This window comes from Rutilus rutilus (genome assembly GCF_951802725.1).
Source record: "Rutilus rutilus genome assembly, chromosome: 21".
In the NCBI taxonomy this organism is placed as follows: domain Eukaryota; kingdom Metazoa; phylum Chordata; class Actinopteri; order Cypriniformes; family Leuciscidae; genus Rutilus; species Rutilus rutilus.
Window position 1 is genome coordinate 2111448 of NC_140226.1, and position 22866 is coordinate 2134313.

Consider the following 22866-nt stretch of genomic DNA (forward strand, 5'->3'; position numbering starts at 1 on the left):
TACTATATACTGGGCTATATATTGATGTAAATCAATAGCAGATACTTACATAAAAGTGCATATAAATATCAATATCTGCCAATAATATGTCTTAGTTAGCTGATATTTAAATGCTTAGTTTATGATCAAAGCTCTGTAATTTTAAATCATATAATGTAATGCAATATAATGATGATTGAGAGATGAACAAATAAACCTTCCTCAAAAGCCTGATGATCATATTTGATACTCATGATTATGATAATAACTGATGTATGATAATCAAGTAAAGCGAAGCTGCTTCAGTCCAGCTGAAATATTACTAACAATATCAAAGTTATTCTTGCGTTTCCTTGATAAATCAGGGCAGATTTGACACAGAAAGACTCGTGAAGCTCCAGCTGAAGGAGGATGTTTGTACAATTATACTGAAAGACTTTTACTTGATAAAAGAGTCTAAACTCTCAGTCAGAGACAGAAGGACTGAGGAGATCGAGTGCGACAGGTTTAACAGATCATGTTGATCATTAGAGGAATTATGAATGTGCGAATCAGAATATGATACAGCAGGCTTTATAGGATTACTGATATCCTAAAGGTTATTAACTATAACACATCTATAGTTTCAGCTGTATTGATTTGCATATGTTTGTCAGCTGTAATGAGTTTGTTGATCCTGTGTGATCTTGATTGTCTCTGTCAGAAAGTGTGATGTTTGTCTCAGCTCATCAGATCATATGCTGACAGCTCATTTACTCGCTGTAATATGATTGTTTATGAGAAACTCGTCAGCGGTTATGAAGTACAGTAATGCATATGGACAGAGCTGATGTACAGCCGTCGACACAGGAGGACATCACGTCAAAAACACGCTCAAAACAAGTATTGTTTCAAGATTGACGCATTCCGATTAATAATAAATATGAATGTACATGTACGTAAATATTAAAATACATGAATTAAACTTTAATAACTTTTGAATGCCAGTCATCCACTTCCACTAAGGGGTATTGTACAATCAAACATGAGTGAGTGCGACTAGAAATCATAGCAGCTCCACGAAATAAATATATAATAAAAGTGTTCTGTAACTGAATTTAGTCATTCATGAGTTCGCATTGAATTGATCACAACCATTACACGTGATGTTGAAGACAACTTTGAAACTTTTTTCTTGACAAGAGTTTGTGAAGCCAACATTCTGACGAATTTTATTATTTTTTAACATAATTAAATTATTTTATTATTATTTATCGAAATATTTCAATTAATTTTTATTACATTTGTTATAATAATAATAATAATAATAATAAATATATATATATATATATATATATATTATGCTGGCGCTCTATTTTGAAATAAAAGTCCGTGAGTAGCGTGAATTCGGGTCACTTCCGGTTCCTGCATCGCTTGATTCGCTTGTTGTTTGTCTCCTGTGTCGACTCTCAAAGATTCATTTGATTCGCTTTATAAATATATGTGATTGTTCAAAACAAACAAATGAATCGATTCCCTATCGGAAATGACTCCCAACAGCAACTTTGTGTTGTGTAGTTCAGTTAGGGAAAGAAGAAACGGGGCACGAGGAAAGTAGTTTAATCTAATGCAACTTAAAGACGAAGAGTGTGTGTGTTTACGCGCGAGTTTAGCAGTGCAGATGTGTGTGATTTGAGTGGATCTGTGAGGTGAACTGAAGCAGGCCCAGATTAAACACGCGTTACTGTGAGTGTGTGTGTGTGTAAGATGTCTCTGGAGGAGTATGAGAGGCATTACGGCTCTTTAAACTCAGAGACTGGATGTGAATCAGTCAGTGGAAGATCGACAACATCTGGAACTTTCGCTGGAGAAGAGGAGAAGCTGCATTACATCCCCATTCGAGTACTGGGAAAGGGCGCCTTTGGGGAAGCGACTCTCTACAGGCGCACTGAGGTCAGCAGCTCTCAATAGGAGTTATATTTATTAATATCTATCATCTGATCCGATTCCGCAGCAATCAAGAGCACACGTCACTCAATTCTGCCCCGATTTGGGAATTCTAGCCACGCCCACTCAGCAGCTGTGGGAGGGGCGATAACACACTTTTGAAATATGACACAATACTGATACTTACATTTTAATGATACTGATACTTTTGTTTCATTTTAACGATACAGATACTTTTGTTGAATTTTACCAATATCTATACTTTTATTGCATTTTAACGATATCAAAACTTTTGTTGCATTTGAAATATATCTACTTTTGTTGCATTTTAACAATACCGATACTTTTGTTGCATTTTAACGATATCAAAACTTTTGTTGCATTTTAACGATATCTAAACTTTTGTTGCATTTTAACGATATCTATACTTTTTTACATTTTAACGATATCAATTCTTTTGTTGCATTTAAACGATACTGATACTTCTGTTGCATTTTAATGATGCCGATACTTTTGTTGCTTTTTTTTACGATACTGATACTTTTTGTTGCATTTTTACAATATCTATACTTTTGTTCCATTTTAACGATATCTATACTTTTTTTTGCATTTTAACGATACTGATACTTTTGTTCCATTTTAAAGATATCTAAACTTGTTTTTGCATTTTAACGATACTGATACTTTTGTTGCATTTTAAAGATACCGATACTTTTGTTGCTTTTTTACATCTATACTTTTTGTTGCATTTTTACGATACTAGTACTGGTTGCATTTTACAGACACAGATACTTTTTTTTTTGTATTTTAACAATACCGATAATGACTATTTCTTAAATGGGTCTGTGCATTTTATTTGAAATAATGTTAATTATTAGAAAAAAATATAAGTAAACTTTATAGACTGAAATATTGTTTTCTTGTACTACTGTAGTCTTTGTTTTATTTCCAACTTCTATAAAAGTGTTTTTGAGGCTGACTAAGACCAGAGCAGAGCCATTCAGTCTTTGGTCACTGCCTGATGGTTTGGCTGGTTTGGCTGGTTCTGTGCAGGATAACTCTCTGGTTCTGTGCAGGATAACTCTCTGGTGGTGTGGAAGGAGATCGACCTGAACTGTCTCTCGGATAAGAAGCGCAGAGATGTGATGAACGAGATCAGCATCCTCTCCATCCTTCAGCACAACAACATCATCGCGTACTTCAACCACTTCTTGGACAAGAACACACTGCTGATCGAGCTGGAGTACTGCAACGGTACCACGCACACTCACTCACTCGCACACTTACTCGCACACTCACTCGCACACTCTCTCACTCGCACACTCACTCGCTCACTCGCACGCTCACTCGCTCGCTCACTCGCACACTCTCTCTCGCTCGCACATTCACTCACTCACTCGCACACTCACTCGCACACTCACTCACTCGCACACTCACTCGCACACTCTCTCACTCGCACACTCTCTCGCTCGCACATTCACTCACTCACTCACTCGTTCACTCACTCGCACGCTCACTCGCACACTCACTCACTCGCACGCTCACTCGCACACTCACTCGCTCTCTCGCACACTCACTCCCTCACTCACTCGCACACTCCCTCACTCGCACACTCACTCACTCGCACACTCTCACTCACACACACCCCGCGAGCAATTAGAGAGACTCGTGTGACTCACACGGTCTGAATGTGTGTGTGTGTGCAGGTGGAAACCTTTATGACAAGATCAACCAGCAGAAAGGAGCGCTGTTTAAAGAGGATGTGAGTTACGGTTACACACACTCACACACTGAACTCATGAGTTCACGCTACACACACTCACACACTGAGCTCAGAGCTGCTTTACACCTGAGCTTCTGTTGTCCACAGGTGGTGGTGTGGTACTTATATCAGATCACCGCAGCTGTGGCGCACATTCATAAAGCCGGCGTCCTCCACAGGTAAACACACACATTTATATGAAATATTTGATATTATATATGAATATTTTCAAAAACATGTTTTACTCTAAAACTGTGAGAAAATCAAAGCTATAAATATAAACAAGTTGTGTTCAAAATTTGAGGTTGATATCTCAAGAAATGAGCTTTCAGTGTGATGTTGTTCGGCTGCAGTACCAAACGCTTCCACTAGAGGACAATTTGATAAAAGAATATTGAATAGAATATAGAACATATTGAATAGAATGTATTTACAGAACAACATTGTATTTCAACTTTTTTTCTTGGAATTTAACGAGTTTAATCTCGCCTTGTAGTGACTTTAATCTCGAGATGGTTTTATTGCTTGGCCCTAATCCTCTTCCGTACTAGCGACCCTATACGCTTATAACAAAAACAAAAATTAGAAAGAAGACGTTCTTCTATTTTTCTAGTTATATTGTTTATAATGACTAGATTGACGAATTCTTGATGAGTAAATTTCACTGATGAATGAGGTTAAGGGCAGTGAATGACGTTCCGGGTCGATAAAGACCCGAAGTGTACGCACTATAAGCGTTACGATTATAATTATTCTTAAAGACTCTTATTAAAGCTACTCAGTCATGAACAGTGAGTGATTTTTCTGTGTGTCGTTTAATTAACATGAACGACACAGCAGGTTTATTAGGCTGCTGTCACTTTTAGATTGAGTGCATGAATCTAAAATTCCAAAGTTTTCATATTTGTCGTTGGAAGTCAAAACCAAAACCAAAACTAAAATTCAATTAGTCACAAAGCCCTACTTTGTATTATAATCAGTTGATTATGTTGATTACAGCAGGGCTCTGTGAATAGTGTGTGTGTGTGTGTGTGTGTGTGTGTGTTTGTGTTTGAAGGGACATCAAAACGCTGAACATCTTCCTCACTAAAACCAACCTGATCAAGCTGGGTGATTATGGGCTGGCCAAGAAGTTGGACTCGCAGTATTCCATGGCTGAAACCGTGAGTTTGCTCAGTCATGCAGGGTTATTATTATAATATTATTATATTGTGGTTATTGGTCCGGTCAGCTGGTTTATGATCTGAACAGCATCTCTGCACTCTAATAACTCACATCATGAGGTCTGTGTGAAGGACAGTGCCTTATTTTACTATCATTGAGGTACTTTAATTTTATATATTTTCCAATTTTATGTTGTTTAAAAAAAAAAAAAAAGTAATTTAGGCCTATTATTAAAATGTTGCCATGATCACTAGCTGAAATAAAATAAGTTTGTTTTTTATATTTTGTTTTATTGCAGTTAAAGTTTCTTTTATTTCATGTTTTTTTGTTATGGTTTTAGTGAACTATAATAATAACCCAGTTATTAATAACCTGGTCCAGTTCTGTGTGCTTTATAATGACCATCAAGCTGCTTATCAAGTAAATAAATAACTGGACCTGAGGTGCTGATGAGAGTTTCCCAGACTCTCCACACTGCAAACAGTGCCCTTCTTGAAACAAGCATGATGCACTTTAATATAGGCCAAGTGAACTAAAATCAAGCAAAATTTGAGCAAAATAGCATAAATATCCAGTCACTAATAAATGCTATTGGATCTTAACTCTAGACAAACATGCTGAAAACTGCAGTTTTTACTTTTCATAAGAGTTGAGTTATAAATAAATCGTGAAAATTGCATTAAAGAGTAGAATAGAATATTTGATCTTAAATCCAGTCACTAAAAATACTGTTAGGTCTTAAAACTAGACAAACATGCTGAAAACTGCAGCTTTCACTTTTCATAAGCTCTTTCATAAGCTCTTTTCATAAGATTGCATTAACTAGAATATTTAACCTTAAATTCAGCTTATTTAAAACATTTTAAGATACACAATAACCTGAAATAGAGGACAATTCTTAAAACATCACATTTTTGTGACCTTTCTTAATTAAGATTCTTCAAATTATAATTTTTAGGGGTGATATTATTCTTAAATATAGCACAACAACATGTTCAGAAACTTGCACTTTATACCTGTCACTTGTTTCTGGTCAAATCTGCCTCAGAACGAGCTATAGTTCACTTGGCAAGACTGAAGAACACCAGTTTTCTTTAATTAAGGTTTATAGTCTAGTGTGCAATATATTTTATAAGACTTTTTATCTTTCTGTGCATAAAAAACAAGACATATTTTCTAGAAATATATATTTTTTAACTTTCTTAGATTTGAGTTTTGAGATTTGGTCTTTCATTGTCTTTACATGAAGTAAAAATGAAGTATTAAGGTCCCGGTCAAAACACAGGATAAGAACATTAACCAATAAAACATTAGAAACTAGAGTGTATGTCTCAGCAGCTTCGTCAATAAATAGCACAACTAGAATAGACAATGCAGGAATAAAAACAGTGCAGTAATGAATAATAAATGAGGACATAATAGTAAAATATAAAGCGTTTATTCTTCTTCTTCTTCTGTCCACTAGTGTGTCGGGACTCCATACTACATGTCTCCTGAGCTGTGTCAGGGAGTCAAGTACAACTTTAAGTCCGACATCTGGGCCATGGGGTGTGTGTTGTTCGAGCTGCTGACCCTCACCAGGACCTTTGAGGCCACGGTAATCGCCCGAAACATTCACTCACACTCCTCCGTTAGACTGGAAACCACTCAACCACATGTGATGATGTGTTTCCCAGAATGCCCTGAACCTGTGTGTGAAGATCGTGCAGGGCAACTGGACGATGGAGATCAACTCGGACATCTACACGTCTGACCTCATCAAGATGGTGTACGAGTGTTTAGATCAGGTAGCTGAAAGTGTGACGGCTCACTGTGCCTGTCAATCATGCCTGTAGTGATGTCATGATGTGTGTGTGTGTGTGTCGGTGTTAAAGGACCCTGAGAAAAGGCCGACGGCGGAGCAGATTTTAGAGCGGCCCGTGATCTCTCGAGTCCGAGCGTGAGTCGATCCAGCGCACACTTCACTCTCACATCATTTACACACATGTACCCCCGCATCCGGGACTCTCTTCTGAGGAGTTTCTTGTAATTACTAATATTCCCAAAGGTTTAATAGTAAAAGAGTTTTTTTTTTTTTTTTTTTGTCTATTTATTTTACATTTATTTACATTTTTATTTTATCTATTATATGAATTATATGAATTGTATTTAAATTATTTTATTTATTTCTAATTTTTTAATTAATTTCATTAATATACTTTATTAATTTCATACATTTTAAATGTATTTAATTTATTTATTTATTGTAATTATTTGTTTATTTATTGTATTTGTTTATTTTTATTTTACTTATTTAGTTTAATTGACTTGAATTTATTTTTGTATTTGTTTATTCAGTTTTTATTTATATTGTATTTATTTATTTTAATTGTAATTTATTTCCAAAGGTGGTGATATTTATTTATTTATTTATTTATTTATTTATTTATTGTTTTTATTTATTAATTTGTTTGTTTATTTTACATTTATTTAATATTTTATTTATTTATATATTTAATCATTACATTTGTATTAATTTCATTCATTTACTTTGTTTATAATTTAATTTAATTTATTTTAATTTAATTTATTACAAATTTGTATTTATTGCCTTTTTTTATTTGTTGATTTATTGTAGTATTCATTTAGTTTAATTGAATTTATTTTATTTTTTATTTGTATTGTATTTATAATTTTTATATTTATTTTTATATTTTTGTTTGTTTACTCTATTCTTTTTTAATTATATTATATTATATTTATTTGCTTTAATTAGTATTTAATGTAATTGTGTGTTGAGCTGTGAGTTGTGCAGTGAGTGAGGATGGTGTGTGTGTGTGTGTGTGTGTGTTCAGAGAGCTGGAGGAGAGGGTTGCGACGCTGAACTCCGCCATCAGGAAACCCAAGTGAGTGACGCCTCATTCCCAGCAGCCTTTGCTCTTTCTGCAGTGGCAGTCCTGCTGTGTGTGTCACGTGTTTTGTTATGCGTTAGACTGAACTGGGAAGGGTCCCAGCACGCACACACTGTTGTCCTCTTGTCAGTTTCACTGCTTCTGTCACTCTGCTCATGTGAAATGATTGACTGTAAGTGTGTGTCGCCCCAGGCTGAGCACGGCGACGGAGACGTCGGTGGCGGTGGTGACGACCCGCTCGAGAGAGGTGTATTTCTGGGGCGGGGGGAAGTTCACCCCGCAGAAGCTGGACATGTTTAAGGGCGGCAGCAGCGCTCAGCACGTCTGCGCCGGAGAAACACACTTCGCAGTGGTCACTGTCGAGAAGGAGCTGTACACTTGGGCCGTAAGCATCCTCTAAACCAGCGCTTCCCACAAACCAGCCCTGATAATCACCCTGGTCCATTTCTGTGAGCTTCATTTCATCATAATGCCTGCTGATCTAATACATTATTAACTGGACCTGAGGTACTGATTAGAGTTTCCCAAACTGACTAGGGTTAAAATTAAACAAATTTGGCTGAGTTTTGCTGTTCATTTAATTCTGTCCCACCTTAGAATAACATTAAAACTGAGCATGTATTTCTAACGGGTAATATGCCGTAAATGCTTGACATCCAATCAAATGACCTCCTCTTTTGCTGTCAAAACTCACTGCATCCGCACAAGCACATGTGATCTGTTGTGTGCAGATATGATGCCTTATCAAATCATGCTGCATTACTGCCGTTCTCCACAATATACCGGGATTTAGCCCTTACTAGCATGAAGAACACGTGTAGACACAGACTGTGCATAGATTTAAGACACAAGCTGTTTTTAATGTTGATCATATGTTATACTAGCGAGAATGCAGTTGTTTCCCGAATATCCACTCGATTACAAATATGACATTGATTTTATGCAACAGTTCTACAAACAAAAAGCTAATATTAAGTGACATACATTTTAAACAGTATTGTTTGCTTTATTTTGCAGCGAAATATAATTCAGACGAAAGCCACAGCAGAACTCCAACACTGTGTTTGTGAACGAATCTGTGGCTTTGAACTAATCGTGAGAGTCAATGATTCAATAAATCCTTCATAAATACAGTCACTTGCTTCATTACTGAGTGAATGAGTGACTTAATGACTCACTCAAGACAGTGACTTAACGCCACCTACTGGCGGTTTTAGTTTGTTTCAAACTAAAGTATCACTTCGTTTTCATATTTCTCTATTGAATTTTTATTTTATTTTAACTTCTTTCTAACATTATCTCATAACATTATATATGGCGTTGTAAAATATCAGGTGAGTTTAATACTATTGCGTCAGTTAGAGTTCATGATCCGTGTTAGATACCGATAGATCCGGGTCGCTAAAGACATGAATGTGCTGTAATGATTGACGAAACATAAATGCATTTAAGGGTTAAACACTCTTTTTCTTTTTTTACTGAGCTGCTTATTAGCAAGTGAAACTACATATCTCTGAGTATTATAGTTATAGTAATCTACTCCTACTTCATGGTATTGTAGTAAACTAAAACTATTCAAAAATTATTTAAAAATGAAAACGAACGTTCACTGAAATAAAATGTAAATTAAGTAAAAATGTCTTATTTTTCCAGCAAGTTCATGTATTTTAACTTAATGTACTAAAATACCTAAACATAAAACTATATAGACATATTAACAATTGAAAAAAAAGAAGAATTTAAACTATTTATTAAAACTATAATAGTATTTCAGTGATACTGAAACTGGTTTGAGTCCCGATCCCATTCATTCAAAATAAAGAAAACAATTAAATAAAATAGAGATAAAAAGCAGAGCAGAATAAATGAAAAATAAAAAATGAAAACAAACCAAAAAAAAAATCTGAAAATGAAATGCAAAACCAAGACACAGATTGACGGCCTTTGAGTGCTGGGAATGAAGAGTGTTGGGATCTGATCACCGGTGTGTGTGTGTGTGTGCAGAGCGTTCAGGGTGGAGCGAAGATGGTGGGTCAGCTGGGTCACGGAGACCAGGCCTCGTACCGCCAGCCCCGGCGCGTGGAGCGTCTGCAGGGTAAAGCCATCCGACAGGTGTCCTGCGGGGCCGACTTCACCGCCTGCGTCACCGGTGAGCGCAACACACACTCCCTGACATCTCAGACGACCGCAACACACACTCCCCGACATCTCAGACCACCGCAACACACACTCCCCGACATCTCAGACCACCGCGACAAACACTCCCTGACAGCTCACACCACCGCAACACACACTCCCTGACATCTCAGACCACCGCAACACACACTCCCTGACAGCTCACACCACCGCAACACACACTCCCTGACATCTCAGACCACCGCAACACACACTCCCTGACATCTCAGACCACCGCAACACACACTCCCTGACAGCTCACACCACCGCAACACACACTCCCTGACAGCTCACACCACCGCGACACACACTCCCTGACATCTCAGACCACCGCAACACACACTCCCTGACATCTCAGACCACCGCAACACACACTCCCTGACATCTCAGACCACCGCAACACACACTCCCTGACAGCTCACACCACCGCAACACACACTCCCTAACAGCTCACACCACCGCAACACACACTCCCTGACATCTCAGACCACCGCGACACACACTCCCTGACATCTCAGACCACCGCGACACACACTCCCTGACATCTCAGACCACCGCGACACACACTCCCTGACAGCTCACACCACCGCAACACACACTCCCTGACATCTCAGACCACCGCAACACACACTCCCTGACATCTCAGACCACCGCAACACACACTCCCTGACAGCTCACACCACCGCAACACACACTCCCTGACATCTCAGACCACCGCAACACACACTCCCTGACATCTCAGACCACCGCGACACACACTCCCTGACAGCTCACACCACCGCAACACACACTCCCTGACATCTCAGACCACCGCAACACACACTCCCTGACAGCTCACACCACCGCAACACACACTCCCTGACATCTCAGACCACCGCAACACACACTCCCTGACAGCTCACACCACCGCAACACACACTCCCTGACATCTCAGACCACCGCAACACACACTCCCTGACATCTCACACCACCGCAACACACACTCCCTGACATCTCAGACCACCGCAACACACACTCCCTGACATCTCAGACCACCGCAACACACACTCCCTGACAGCTCACACCACCGCGACACACACTCCCTAACATCTCAGACCACCGCGACACACACTCCCTGACATCTCAGACCACCGCGACACACACTCCCTGACATCTCAGACCACCGCGACACACACTCCCTGACATCTCAGACCACCGCGACACACACTCCCTGACATCTCAGACCACCGCAACACACACTCCCTGACAGCTCACACCACCGCAACACACACTCCCTGACAGCTCACACCACCGCAACACACACTCCCTGACAGCTCAGACCACCGCAACACACACTCCCTGACAGCTCAGACCACCGCAACACACACTCCCTGACATCTCACACCACCGTTGCTGTCAGAGGTTTGGGGTCAGGAAAACAAAGTAATCAGTGTATTCAGCTAGGACGCATTCAATTGATCAAAAGTGACAGTAAAGACATTTATAATGTAGCAAAAGATTTCTATTTTAAATGAATGCTGTTCTTTTGAACTCTCTATTCATCAATAATTCCTGAAAAATTAAATGTATGACTGTTTCCACAAAAATGTGAAGCAGCAAAACTGTTTTCAACATTGATAATAATCATAAATGTTTCTTGAGCAGCAAATCCTCATATTAGAGTGATTTCTGAAGGATCATGTGACACTGAAGACTGGAGTAATGATGCTGAACATTCAGCTTTTCATATTCAGTTATTTTAATAAAGTACGGTAACATCTACTGTAATTGTCTGTTTATTTTATTATCATTCCTCCCCAATGGGAGTCTATGGCAGCCCTATGAACAAAACATGAGAAAACAATGAAAATTGGCACACTTGCAGTGATGGTAATGAATAGTAATCTGACCAACTTTGGCGTCTCTAGGACCAACTCTATAGCGCCACCACAAGTTCAAAAATTCACTTTTCAAAAGTAATAATTGAAAATGTAATTCCTGATATCAGAAATAGACATTGTTACTAGAAAAAGTACGTTCTTAATATCAAGAATTCACATTTGAAATAGTAAAAATGTAATTATTGATATAAAAAATGCATCCTGTGAATGAATAAAAGCTAAAATGGCTTGCTATAGCATGTCACTGTGTTTTAAATGATAAAAGCAATACTTGATACTTAATGGGATGTGCATCCATATTGACCAGTATGTCCAGCCAATCAACATTTTAAATGCAATATAGCCTATAAATCAATAGTTATTGTCAATACATTGCTTTCCATCTTGCTTTATTGCAGAGTTGTAACTACATTTTTACATTTTACATTTTTTTTTTTTACATTTTTATTCATTTAGCTGACGCTTTTATCCAAAGCGACTTACAATTGCTATATATGTCAGAGGTCGCACGCCTCTGGAGCAACTAGGGGTTAAGTGTCTTGCTCAGGGACACATTGGTGTCTCACAGTGGATTCGAACCCGGGTCTCTCACACCAAAGGCATGTGTCTTATCCATTGCGCCACCACCACCCGCTGAACTGCACCACAACTAAACTGACTTGTGGACTAGATAATCCTTGTCTTGTTTTAAAAGTATGTGCACCTATAATGAGGAGTGCCATCACACCCATATTGTACTGGTCCCCACAGATGTGTTGCTGGAAAGTGCGCGTTTCATTTCGTGCACGCGCATTTGAGCGCATGTTAACGCGCGACGCCGGTTATCGTTTCCGAGCTGCAGTTTATAAACAAACACCGTTGCCCTTTGTCGTTCATCAAATGTAATAAATAGTTGTATTTCACTCTCACTTTTTTCCGTCAGGCACTAAGTCACTGCCCAACTCCCCGTTTTGAGTACCTTCAGGGCATGGTGCCGACATACAGAGTTTTGTAATGATACACTAATGCATTTGTAAAATATAGCAATTTATGTCAGAATGCTGTATTGTAGTTAGTTGCAGTTTCACGTTTTGTTTAATTATAGCGCCACCAAGCGGCACAGTTCCACCGCTTTCCTAAGAGTGAGCCCATACATGTGTGTGTCAAATTTGGTGATATCTCATTTCGTTTAGGAGTTATAGAACTTCATATGTATGAATTATGTATATGATGTATTATGAATATATCAAAAATGACCCACACCTGACTTTTATTGCTTTTTTTTTTTGAGTTAGAGACTCCAAATTTGCTATGGTGACAGTCCAGACTTTCATAACTTTCCCACAAGCGGTTCTATGGGCTTCCATAGACTTCCAGAGCGGAAGGAAGGGAAGAGTAATAAGAATGCCAACGATTACAATAGGTGCCTAAATATAATCAGACCAAATACAAAATAGAAATGAATTGTTTGTAGAGACACTGGGAGGAGCGTGTGGTTCGCGTGGGTTCTTTGTCCAGTAATGACACTCGTGTGTGCTCTCTCACGTTCCTCTGCCAGACGAGGATCAGATGTACATGTTCGGTTCGGACTACTACGGCTGCCTGGGCGTGGAGAACGAGCACGGCATGGAGGTGCTGGAGCCGGTGCTGCTGGAGTTCTTCCAGGAGCGGCCCGTCAGACAGGTGTCCTGCGGGGACAATCACGTGGTGGCGCTGACCCAGAGCGGGGACATCTACTCCTGGGGATGCGGAGAGCACGGTGAGCGTGTGACATGACCTCCCTGACTTCCTGTGACATCACTGCTGTCAGAGAATAGGCTTGTTCGACTTGAACCGGCGCTGCACAGACCGATCGGTTTATGACATCAAAGTACCGCGAGAGCAATTCAAAAGCGTAAGGAGCCGTCTACTTTCTATTCGCTCTCGCGGTACTTTGATGTCATTCACCGATCGGTCTGTGCAGCGCCGGTTCAAGCCGAACAAGCCTAATGTCTAATAAGGGGAGAACTTCCACTCTCAGTAAACGTCCGGCTTCTGAACTGGTTGCAGTTCCACTCTGGCTCCACATGAGGGCGCTCACAGGATGAGTGCAGAATGAATGGAGGTCTATGGTGCTATACCCCTCAAAATCCACTTTTCTCAGGATATAATTTTTTGTCTAGTAATTTGAATGTTGTATTGGAAAGTTGATGCAAAGAAATTACACACTGATGGATGTTAGATTTTTTTAGAGTCACTTATTTGCTTTAAAATGTCAATGACGTCATACACATCGTACAACCAGAGATACTGCTTTACGGCAATCCTTCAGTCACTCTGGTGCTTTCGCCTCTGCACTTTCTTTTCTCTCGAGGCATCGACAACACAGCTGACACAGGTAAACACACACAGCTGACACAGGTAAACACACACAGCTGACACAGGTAAACACACACAGCTGACACAGGTAAACACACACAGCTGACACAGGTAAACACACACAGCTGACACAGGTAAACACACACAGCTGACACAGGTAAACACACACAGCTGACGCAGGTAAACACACACAGCTGACGCAGGTAAACACACACAGCTGACACACACAGCTGACACACACAGCTGACGCAGGTAAACACACACAGCTGACACACACAGCTGACACAGGTAAACACACACAGCTGACACAGGCAAACACACACAGCTGACACAGGTAAACACATACAGCTGACGCAGGTAAACACACACAGCTGACGCAGGTAAACACACACAGCTGACAGGTAAACACACACAGCTGACACAGGTAAACACACACAGCTGACGCAGGTAAACACACACAGCTGACGCAGGTAAACACACACAGCTGACGCAGGTAAACACACACAGCTGACGCAGGTAAACACACACAGCTGACGCAGGTAAACACACACAGCTGACGCAGGTAAACACACACAGCTGACGCAGGTAAACACACACAGCTGACGCAGGTAAACACACACAGCTGACACACACAGCTGACACACACAGCTGACACACACAGCTGACACACACAGCTGACACAGGTAAACACACACAGCTGACACAGGCAAACACACACAGCTGACACAGGTAAACACACACAGCTGACGCAGGTAAACACACACAGCTGACGCAGGTAAACACACACAGCTGACGCAGGTAAACACACACAGCTGACACAGGTAAACACACACAGCTGACACAGGTAAACACACACAGCTGACGCAGGTAAACACACACAGCTGACACAGGTAAACACACACAGCTGACACAGGCAAACACACACAGCTGACACAGGTAAACACACACAGCTGACGCAGGTAAACACACACAGCTGACACACACAGCTGACACAGGTAAACACACACAGCTGACACAGGTAAACACACACAGCTGACACAGGTAAACACACAGCTGACACAGGTAAACACACACAGCTGACACAGGTAAACACAACAGCTGACACAGGCAAACACACAACAGCTGACACAGGTAAACACACAACAGCTGACACAGGTAAACACACAACAGCTGACACAGGCAAACACACAACAGCTGACACAGGCAAACACACAGCTGACACAGGTAAACACCACACAGCTGACACAGGTAAACACACAGCTGACACAGGCAAACACACAACAGCTGACACAGGCAAACACACAGCTGACACAGGTAAACACACCACACAGCTGACACAGGTAAACACACAGCTGACACAGGCAAACACACACAGCTGACACAGGCAAACACACAACACAGCTGACACAGGTAAACACACAACACAGCTGACACAGGTAAACACACAACACAGCTGACACAGGTAAACACACAACACAGCTGACACAGGTAAACACACAGCTGACACAGGCAAACACACACAGCTGACACAGGCAAACACACAACACAGCTGACACAGGTAAACACACAACACAGCTGACACAGGTAAACACACAACACAGCTGACACAGGTAAACACACAACACAGCTGACACAGGTAAACACACAACACAGCTGACACAGGTAAACACACAACACAGCTGACACAGGTAAACTCACACAGCTGACACAGGTAAACACACACAGCTGACACAGGTAAACACACACAGCTGACACAGGTAAACACACACAGCTGACACAGGTAAACACACACAGCTGACACAGGTAAACTCACACAGCTGACACAGGCAAACACACACAGCTGACACAGGTAAACACACAACACAGCTGACACAGGTAAACACACACAGCTGACACAGGTAAACACACAGCTGACACAGGCAAACACACACAGCTGACACAGGCAAACACACAACACAGCTGACACAGGTAAACACACAACACAGCTGACACAGGTAAACACACACAGCTGACACAGGTAAACACACAGCTGACACAGGTAAACACACAACACAGCTGACACAGGTAAACACACAACACAGCTGACACAGGTAAACACACAACACAGCTGACACAGGTAAACACACAACACAGCTGACACAGGTAAACACACGTGCTAGAAGAGTTTCTGTTTTGTTTGTTTCTGGTCCCGCTTCGGATGCCACGATGCCATCAAGCGGTATCTCTGGTCGTAATCAGTCCTTCACTGACCAATCAGCGTTCATTAGCAGAATGCTAGCGTGTTATGGGCAACAACAACTCAACCTGTAAGAAATCGAAAGGACATAAGAACTCGTTCATTCAACTTTCGACCTATAACCCATGTTGAACTTGCAAAACCTACAATCAAATCTGAGATTTCTCAACGGCAATCGGGTGAGAGACACATTTAGCCGTCTAGCTCCATAGACTCCCATTCATTCTGCACTCATGGGCGATCGCCCCCAGTGGAGCTCTGGTGGAACTACAACCACAATTCGGTACAATAGGACTTGATAGGGAGTGGCCAGGCTCTCCGTAGACGGGCTCTGCTGCTGTTGAGTGAGTCACATGACCACACTGACTTCCTGTGACATCACTGCTGTTGAGTGACACTGACGGCGTTTCCCTCCGCAGGTCGACTGGGTTTGGACTGCGAGGATGATTTCTCCTCTCCAATGCAAGTGAGAGAAACTTCACTCATGTTTCACCATTGCCCTCGAATCAAGAATCCTTCATTAACATGATCTAACAATGAAAAACACTCCTCAAGTATTTATAAATCTCAGTTAAGGTTCACGTCAACATTTACTAATACATTATTAAAATCAAGAGTTGTATCTGGTAATATTATTTAATGAACCTGAGCTGACGTGAACTAATTAACAGGGTTCGTACAAGGTGCTTGAAATCGACTTTTTGAAATGTAAGTCTTGGAAAACCCTTGAAAACAATCATATTTATGAAAAGGTACTTAAAGTACTTAAATGAAGTGTTAGTGTTACAACTGTCTGATATAAATATAATTAAGTATCCTTTGTCATAGTATCCTTTCAATGGTTAAAGTTGCCACAGTCATTGCATGTGTTGCACTTTATTAGAATATTTTTATTTATCTGTTTACCTTTTTTAGAATTTGAAAGATTATGAAGATATTGTTTGATAAGTGAAATCTCTGATTGTAGTCCTTGAAAACCCCAAAAGTAGTGCTTAAAGTCCTTGAAAGTCCTGGAATTTTATTTTACAGTGTCTGTACGAACCCTGAAAGTTTTGTTTTTATTACCGAATGTTAACAAAGATTCATAAATGCTGTGGTGAATGTATGGCTCACTGTAGGCTAATGTGTTGACTAACGGTAGGTGGAGGTTCCTAAAGGCGGGATCATCACCTCTGTGTTCTGCGGCAGCGACGGCACCTTCTTCCTCACCGATTCTGGGAAGGTTTTAGCCTGCGGGAACAACGAGCTCAACAAACTGGGTCTGAATCTAGGCATCACTGGGATCAAAAACCACTCGGGAGAAGTATGTCCATCATTATTCAGCAGATCTGCTAGTGAGATCAGTAGAGCCCTACGATTCACCCCAGGCGGAAAACACAGATTTAATCACGCTTTACAGTCTTAAAAATGACATTTTAAATGTATAAATCAAACGTAGAGCTGCACACTTGGACTAGGACAATATGGACTAGGACTGTCAAATAAAAATACTATAATATCGAATATTTTTAAAAATAAAATAAAAAAACAGCAGGTATCTGTAACATTTGAAACTCTGTTTTATAAAGAGATAGTAAAACAAATCCACATGAATCCAAGATCGCTTTATATGATGAACAGGTTTAATTTAGGTTTATATTCACACATATAAACATTGATCAGTTTATATGTGAATGAAAATCATAAATCCCCCAAAATTAAAACTCAAAATAGAATTTTTGGAGAAAAAAGTCATAAGGCCCTGCTGTAATATATCATTAAGTTGTTAAATCTGATCAATTCAGTTGATTCAACATGCTTTTTGATTATTAAAACCTAATTAAACCATTAAAATTATTAAACCATTAAAATAAATCATTAAAATTTGGAATAAAACAGAATTTGAGTAAAAATCAAATGTATTTCACGGGGCTCTAAACATTTAGGTAAAACTTTACTTAAAGCCTTTATGTATAATGCATTATAAAAGTGTTTTAATGCATTAATTATGCTTTGTAATGCTCCTTATAATGCATTTTATAGTCTTTATAGAATTACTGTAACTACAGTTATAATACTTATCTAATCACTGAACACACCTTTAGAAAGTATAATACATTAAAACACGATAAACAACCAATTTCAGAATCTGCAAATATCATAATGCATTTTAATTTAGGTTGCAATTATTTCTGAAAAGATATAATGCATTATAATGTATACAGTGAATACCTTTATAGTGCGTTATACATAAGGGCTTCAAGTAAAGCGTTACCAGATGATAATAAATTGTTAAATTGATTAAGATTTAAATGAATTAGACATGCTTTTTGGTTACTTTGCATTTGATCCAGAAAAATGAGAATGTAAAACCCGACTTTGATAAATGAGTGTGTTGATGTAGTGTTGTGATTGTGAGCTGTGTGTGTGTGTGTGTGTGTGTGTGTGTGTGTGTGTGTGTGTGTGTGTGTGTGTGTAGAGTTATCAGGGGATCCCGTACACCACCACACTCTCGCTGGTCCGGCTGCTCTCGCGCTTCAAGATCACCTTCATCTCTCCGGGAAAAGCCCACACCGGCGCCATAGACGGTGAGTTTGCTCACACACACACACACACACTGCTCTCACTGCGCCGCCTCGTAACCCAGTCTCATGGTGTTATCCATAGAAAAACAAACCTTTTCCTGTAGTCCTCCTTGTCTGGCCTGTGCTACTGTAAGCAGTGCCTGTGTATTCTGAGCACTTGTGTTGTTTTGGCCTCTTCATGACGACTCTTGCTGTATTCCTCATTTGTAAGTCGCTTTGGACACAGGCGTCTGCTAATGACTGAATGTAAATGTTCCTGCCTGTGCAGAGCGAGGGCGTCTGGTGACCTTCGGCTGTAATAAGTACGGGCAGCTGGGAGTCAAGGACTTCAAGAAGCACCAGGGGGTGAAGGTGCTGGTGGGGCCCTTCGGGGGGAAGGTGGTGTGTAAGGTGTCGTGTGGAGACGGCTTCACCATCGCCGCCACTGAGGGTGAGGACCGCACATCAGCTGAGCACACACACACTGTCCTTGCATTTCATTTCTTTGACAGCCTATTTATTTGATGTTATTTCATGTTTTGGAATTGTGTGTGTGTGTGTATAGTGTGTTTTCATGTGTGTGTAGCGTGTTTGTGTAGTATGTGTGTACTGTGTGTGTGTAGCTTGTGTGTAGTGTTATAGCTTGTTTCGTGTCTGTGTCTGTGACTGACTGTGTGTGTGTGTGTGTCTGTAGCCTCTGTGTAGCCTCTGTGTAGCCTCTGTGTAGTGTTTGTGTAGTGTGTTTGTAATGTGTGTGTGTGTAATGCGTGTTTGTAGTGTGTTTGTAGTGTGTTTGTAGTGTGTTTGTAGTGTGTTTGTAGCGTTTGTGTAGTGTGTTTGTAGTGTGTTTGTAGCGTTTGTGTAGTGTGTTTTTAGTGTGTGTGTGTGTAGCTTGTGTGTAGTGTTATAGCTTGTTTCGTGTCTGTGTCTGTGACTGACTGTCTGTGACTGTGTGTGTGTGTGTGTATCGTGTGTGGTGTGTGTGTGTGTGTGTGTGTCTGTAGCCTCTGTGTAGTGTCTGTGTAGTGTTTGTGTAGTGTGTTTGTAATGTGTGTGTTTGTAGTGTGTTTGTAGTGTGTTTGTGTAGTGTGTTTTTAGTGTGTGTGTGTGTGGTGCGTGTTTGTAGCGTTTGTGTAGTGTGTTTGTAATGTGTGTGTGGTGCGTGTTAGTAGTGTGTGTGTAGTGTGTTTTTATCTAAATTAATGCGTTAGAGCAGATAGTGAAGAAGCATCATCATCATCATCACACGTTTAAAAGCATTAAACAAGTTGGAATGTCCAACTATAATTTTAGTAATTATGTACTATTAAAGTTTATATCAATTTTTGAATTTATTTGTAACTTTTCATAAAAATTTTAGTGCATTTAACTTTGTGCTTTTTTTCTTCTTTTTTTTTCTTTTTTTTGTGTAACTATTACTTAAACTATAACTATTAAGGTTTCATTTATTTTTAAATTTACTTTAACAAATAATAAAAAAAAAAAACCTTTATTTTTGTTTAGTTTATTTTAGTTTGTAATAAAATTGTATTTGATTGCAGCCTTTATTTCAATCACTTTCAGTGTTCTTTACAGTAGATTTAGTGTCGGTTGATGATAATAACCCTGTTATCAGTGCAGTCTGGACTAGGAAGCAGCAGAAGCATTAGTTTTCCTCTGCTCTTCTTCAGTGTCCTCCTCCTCCTCATCTGCAGTGATGTGTGTGTGTGTGTGTGTGTGTGTGTGTGTGTGTGTGTCCCTCAGATAACCAGATCTTCGCGTGGGGGAACGCGGGGAACGGCCGGCTCGGGATGCCTCCTGATAAAGGCTTCGGCTCTGAGGTGTGTCCGGCTCTGCCCCGGCCCATCTTCGGCTCCTTACACCACGTGCCGGATCTGTCCTGCAGGGGCTGGCACACCATCCTCATCATGGGTGCGTCCTCACACACTGCTCTGTTCACGCTTGTTTATCAGCTGAAGTCCGCCGGATGACGCATCACATGTGAAAGGCAGATCCAGGGCTTTAGTTAAAGCTACAGATTAACACGCCAAATGCACTTTTCTTACTTACTGTTTTTGTCTTGTTTCCAGTCCAGATATAAAAAAAATCTTAAATCAAGATGCATTTACTAGATGAATAAAATGCCATAAGATTTTATGTCTTGTTTTCCGGGGGAATTAATCTAAATAAAATGTTCTGCCAACTTTCTTACCCCATTGGCAGATAATTGAGCTTGTTTTAAGCAAAAACTCACTTCATTTGTATTAATTCCCCCGGAAAACAAGACATAATATCTTATGGCATTTTATTCATCTAGTAAATGCATCTTGATTTAAGATTTTTTTTATATTTGGACTGGAAACAAGACCAAGCCAATCTGTTACTTATTATATTTCCTCACTTTGCTGGAGAAGTTCGTTAAGCCTAATCTGTGCAGATTTAGTGCAAATACTCGTGAGTCATCATGATATATTAAATACAGTGTATTGCACAGAATCTGCTCATATCTGGCTCACTTGAACACACTCGTCACTACACAACAAATAACAGCACACTTGTTCAGTTGCATTGAAGCAACAGCGAAGATTAAAGGGATAGTTCACCCAAAAATGAAAATTCTGTCATCATTTACTCACCCTCAAGTTGTTCCAAACCTGCATGAGTTTCTTTGTTCTGCTGAACACAAAGGAAGATATTTGGAAGAATGTTTGTAACCAAACAGATCTCGGTCCCCATTGACTACCATAGTATATTTTTTTCCTACTATGGTAGTCAATGGGGACCGAGATCTGTTTGGTTACAAACATTCTTCCAAATATCTTCCTTTGTGTTCAGCAGAACAAAGAAACTCATGCAGGTTTGGAACAACTTGAGGGTGAGTAAATGATGACAGAATTTTCATTTTTGGGTGAACTATCCCTTTAAAAGCATTTGGTGAACAGAGAAGACATTATTATTTTCCAACATCCTGCAGTTCCTGATGTTCTCTGTGCTGTGCTGATCACTCCAGCTAAAACACATGTTTGGGGATGAGGATGAAAGAGGAAGAGGAGATGCGGGATGACAGGATTTTGTTTGAATAAGAAATGAATGTATGAAATCCAGATTTGCTGTGGCGTAGTTAATCTGGTTTATTTAAATGCATTTATTTTTTGGCTAGTAGAAGTTCTGAATGGCCGGCAACTTAAAACTATAGTAGCCAAATTGGCCGGTGAGTGAAAACATTAGTTTCAAACCCTGCCGGCAACCAATGCATTGTGGGTATTAAGGTTTCTGGCGGAAGGGAGCGTCTATTAAACGGCCCTCTGTGTAGCTGTGAATCCCCTCTTTAAGTGGATGTTTGTAGTTTAACTTCCTGTTCATGTTCATTGACAGAGAAAGTCCTGAACTCCAAAACCATCCGCTCAAACAGCAGCGGACTGTCCATCGGGAGCGGTAAGAGCAAGTACTTCCTGTAGTTATTCACTATTCATGTGTGAGAGCCAGTGGTGCTTTAGTATCATTCAGATACTCTTATAGTTTTTATTAATATTAGCATTTTATATTTTCTGTTTTCATTTGTTAAAGTTTTATTACATTTTTTGTTTGTCATTTTAATTCGTTTTTTTTTTTTTTTTTTTTATAGTTTTAATACATTTTTATTTAAGTTTTAGTTATTTGAGTGTGTCAAGTTAAATTAAATGTAAAAGAGAAATGTTGGCTCTGCAGCTAGTCGGAATAAAAGTGTACTGTGTGTGAACTGCATGTGTGTGTGGCGTGTAACGCGTGTTTACTGTGTGCGGCGTGTATGTAGTGTGTGTGTAGCGCGTGTGCGTAGTGCATGTACAGCTCTTTTGTAGCGTGTGTGTGTAGCTTGTGTAGTCGGGGTTAAAATTGCTCACGGTTCGGTTTGTATCGCGGTTTCAGGGTCACGGTACGGTACGGTTCGGTAGGTGCCGTGTTCAGGGAGAAAAGGACTACTAGCAAAAAAAAAAAACAGAAAATAAGAACAAAT

General features: G+C 40.0%; 1 protein-coding gene across 1 annotated transcript in view; it reads left to right on the forward strand.

Moving 5' to 3' along the window:
- Positions 1 to 1495: 1495 nt before the first annotated feature.
- Positions 1496 to 22866, forward strand: part of nek9 (NIMA related kinase 9) — a 30430-nt gene continuing 9059 nt past the window's right edge. Inside the window, exons 1-18 of the mRNA XM_084393343.1 lie at positions 1496 to 1911; positions 2982 to 3159; positions 3612 to 3667; positions 3776 to 3846; positions 4725 to 4830; positions 6297 to 6428; positions 6508 to 6618; positions 6706 to 6770; positions 7666 to 7716; positions 7915 to 8107; positions 9727 to 9871; positions 13315 to 13515; positions 16770 to 16816; positions 17492 to 17653; positions 18809 to 18917; positions 19183 to 19344; positions 20637 to 20804; positions 22248 to 22307. Coding sequence (XP_084249469.1) covers positions 1726 to 1911; positions 2982 to 3159; positions 3612 to 3667; positions 3776 to 3846; positions 4725 to 4830; positions 6297 to 6428; positions 6508 to 6618; positions 6706 to 6770; positions 7666 to 7716; positions 7915 to 8107; positions 9727 to 9871; positions 13315 to 13515; positions 16770 to 16816; positions 17492 to 17653; positions 18809 to 18917; positions 19183 to 19344; positions 20637 to 20804; positions 22248 to 22307 — 2203 coding nt within the window. The 5' untranslated portion in view covers positions 1496 to 1725. The remainder of the gene's footprint in view (positions 1912 to 2981; positions 3160 to 3611; positions 3668 to 3775; positions 3847 to 4724; positions 4831 to 6296; positions 6429 to 6507; positions 6619 to 6705; positions 6771 to 7665; positions 7717 to 7914; positions 8108 to 9726; positions 9872 to 13314; positions 13516 to 16769; positions 16817 to 17491; positions 17654 to 18808; positions 18918 to 19182; positions 19345 to 20636; positions 20805 to 22247; positions 22308 to 22866) is intronic.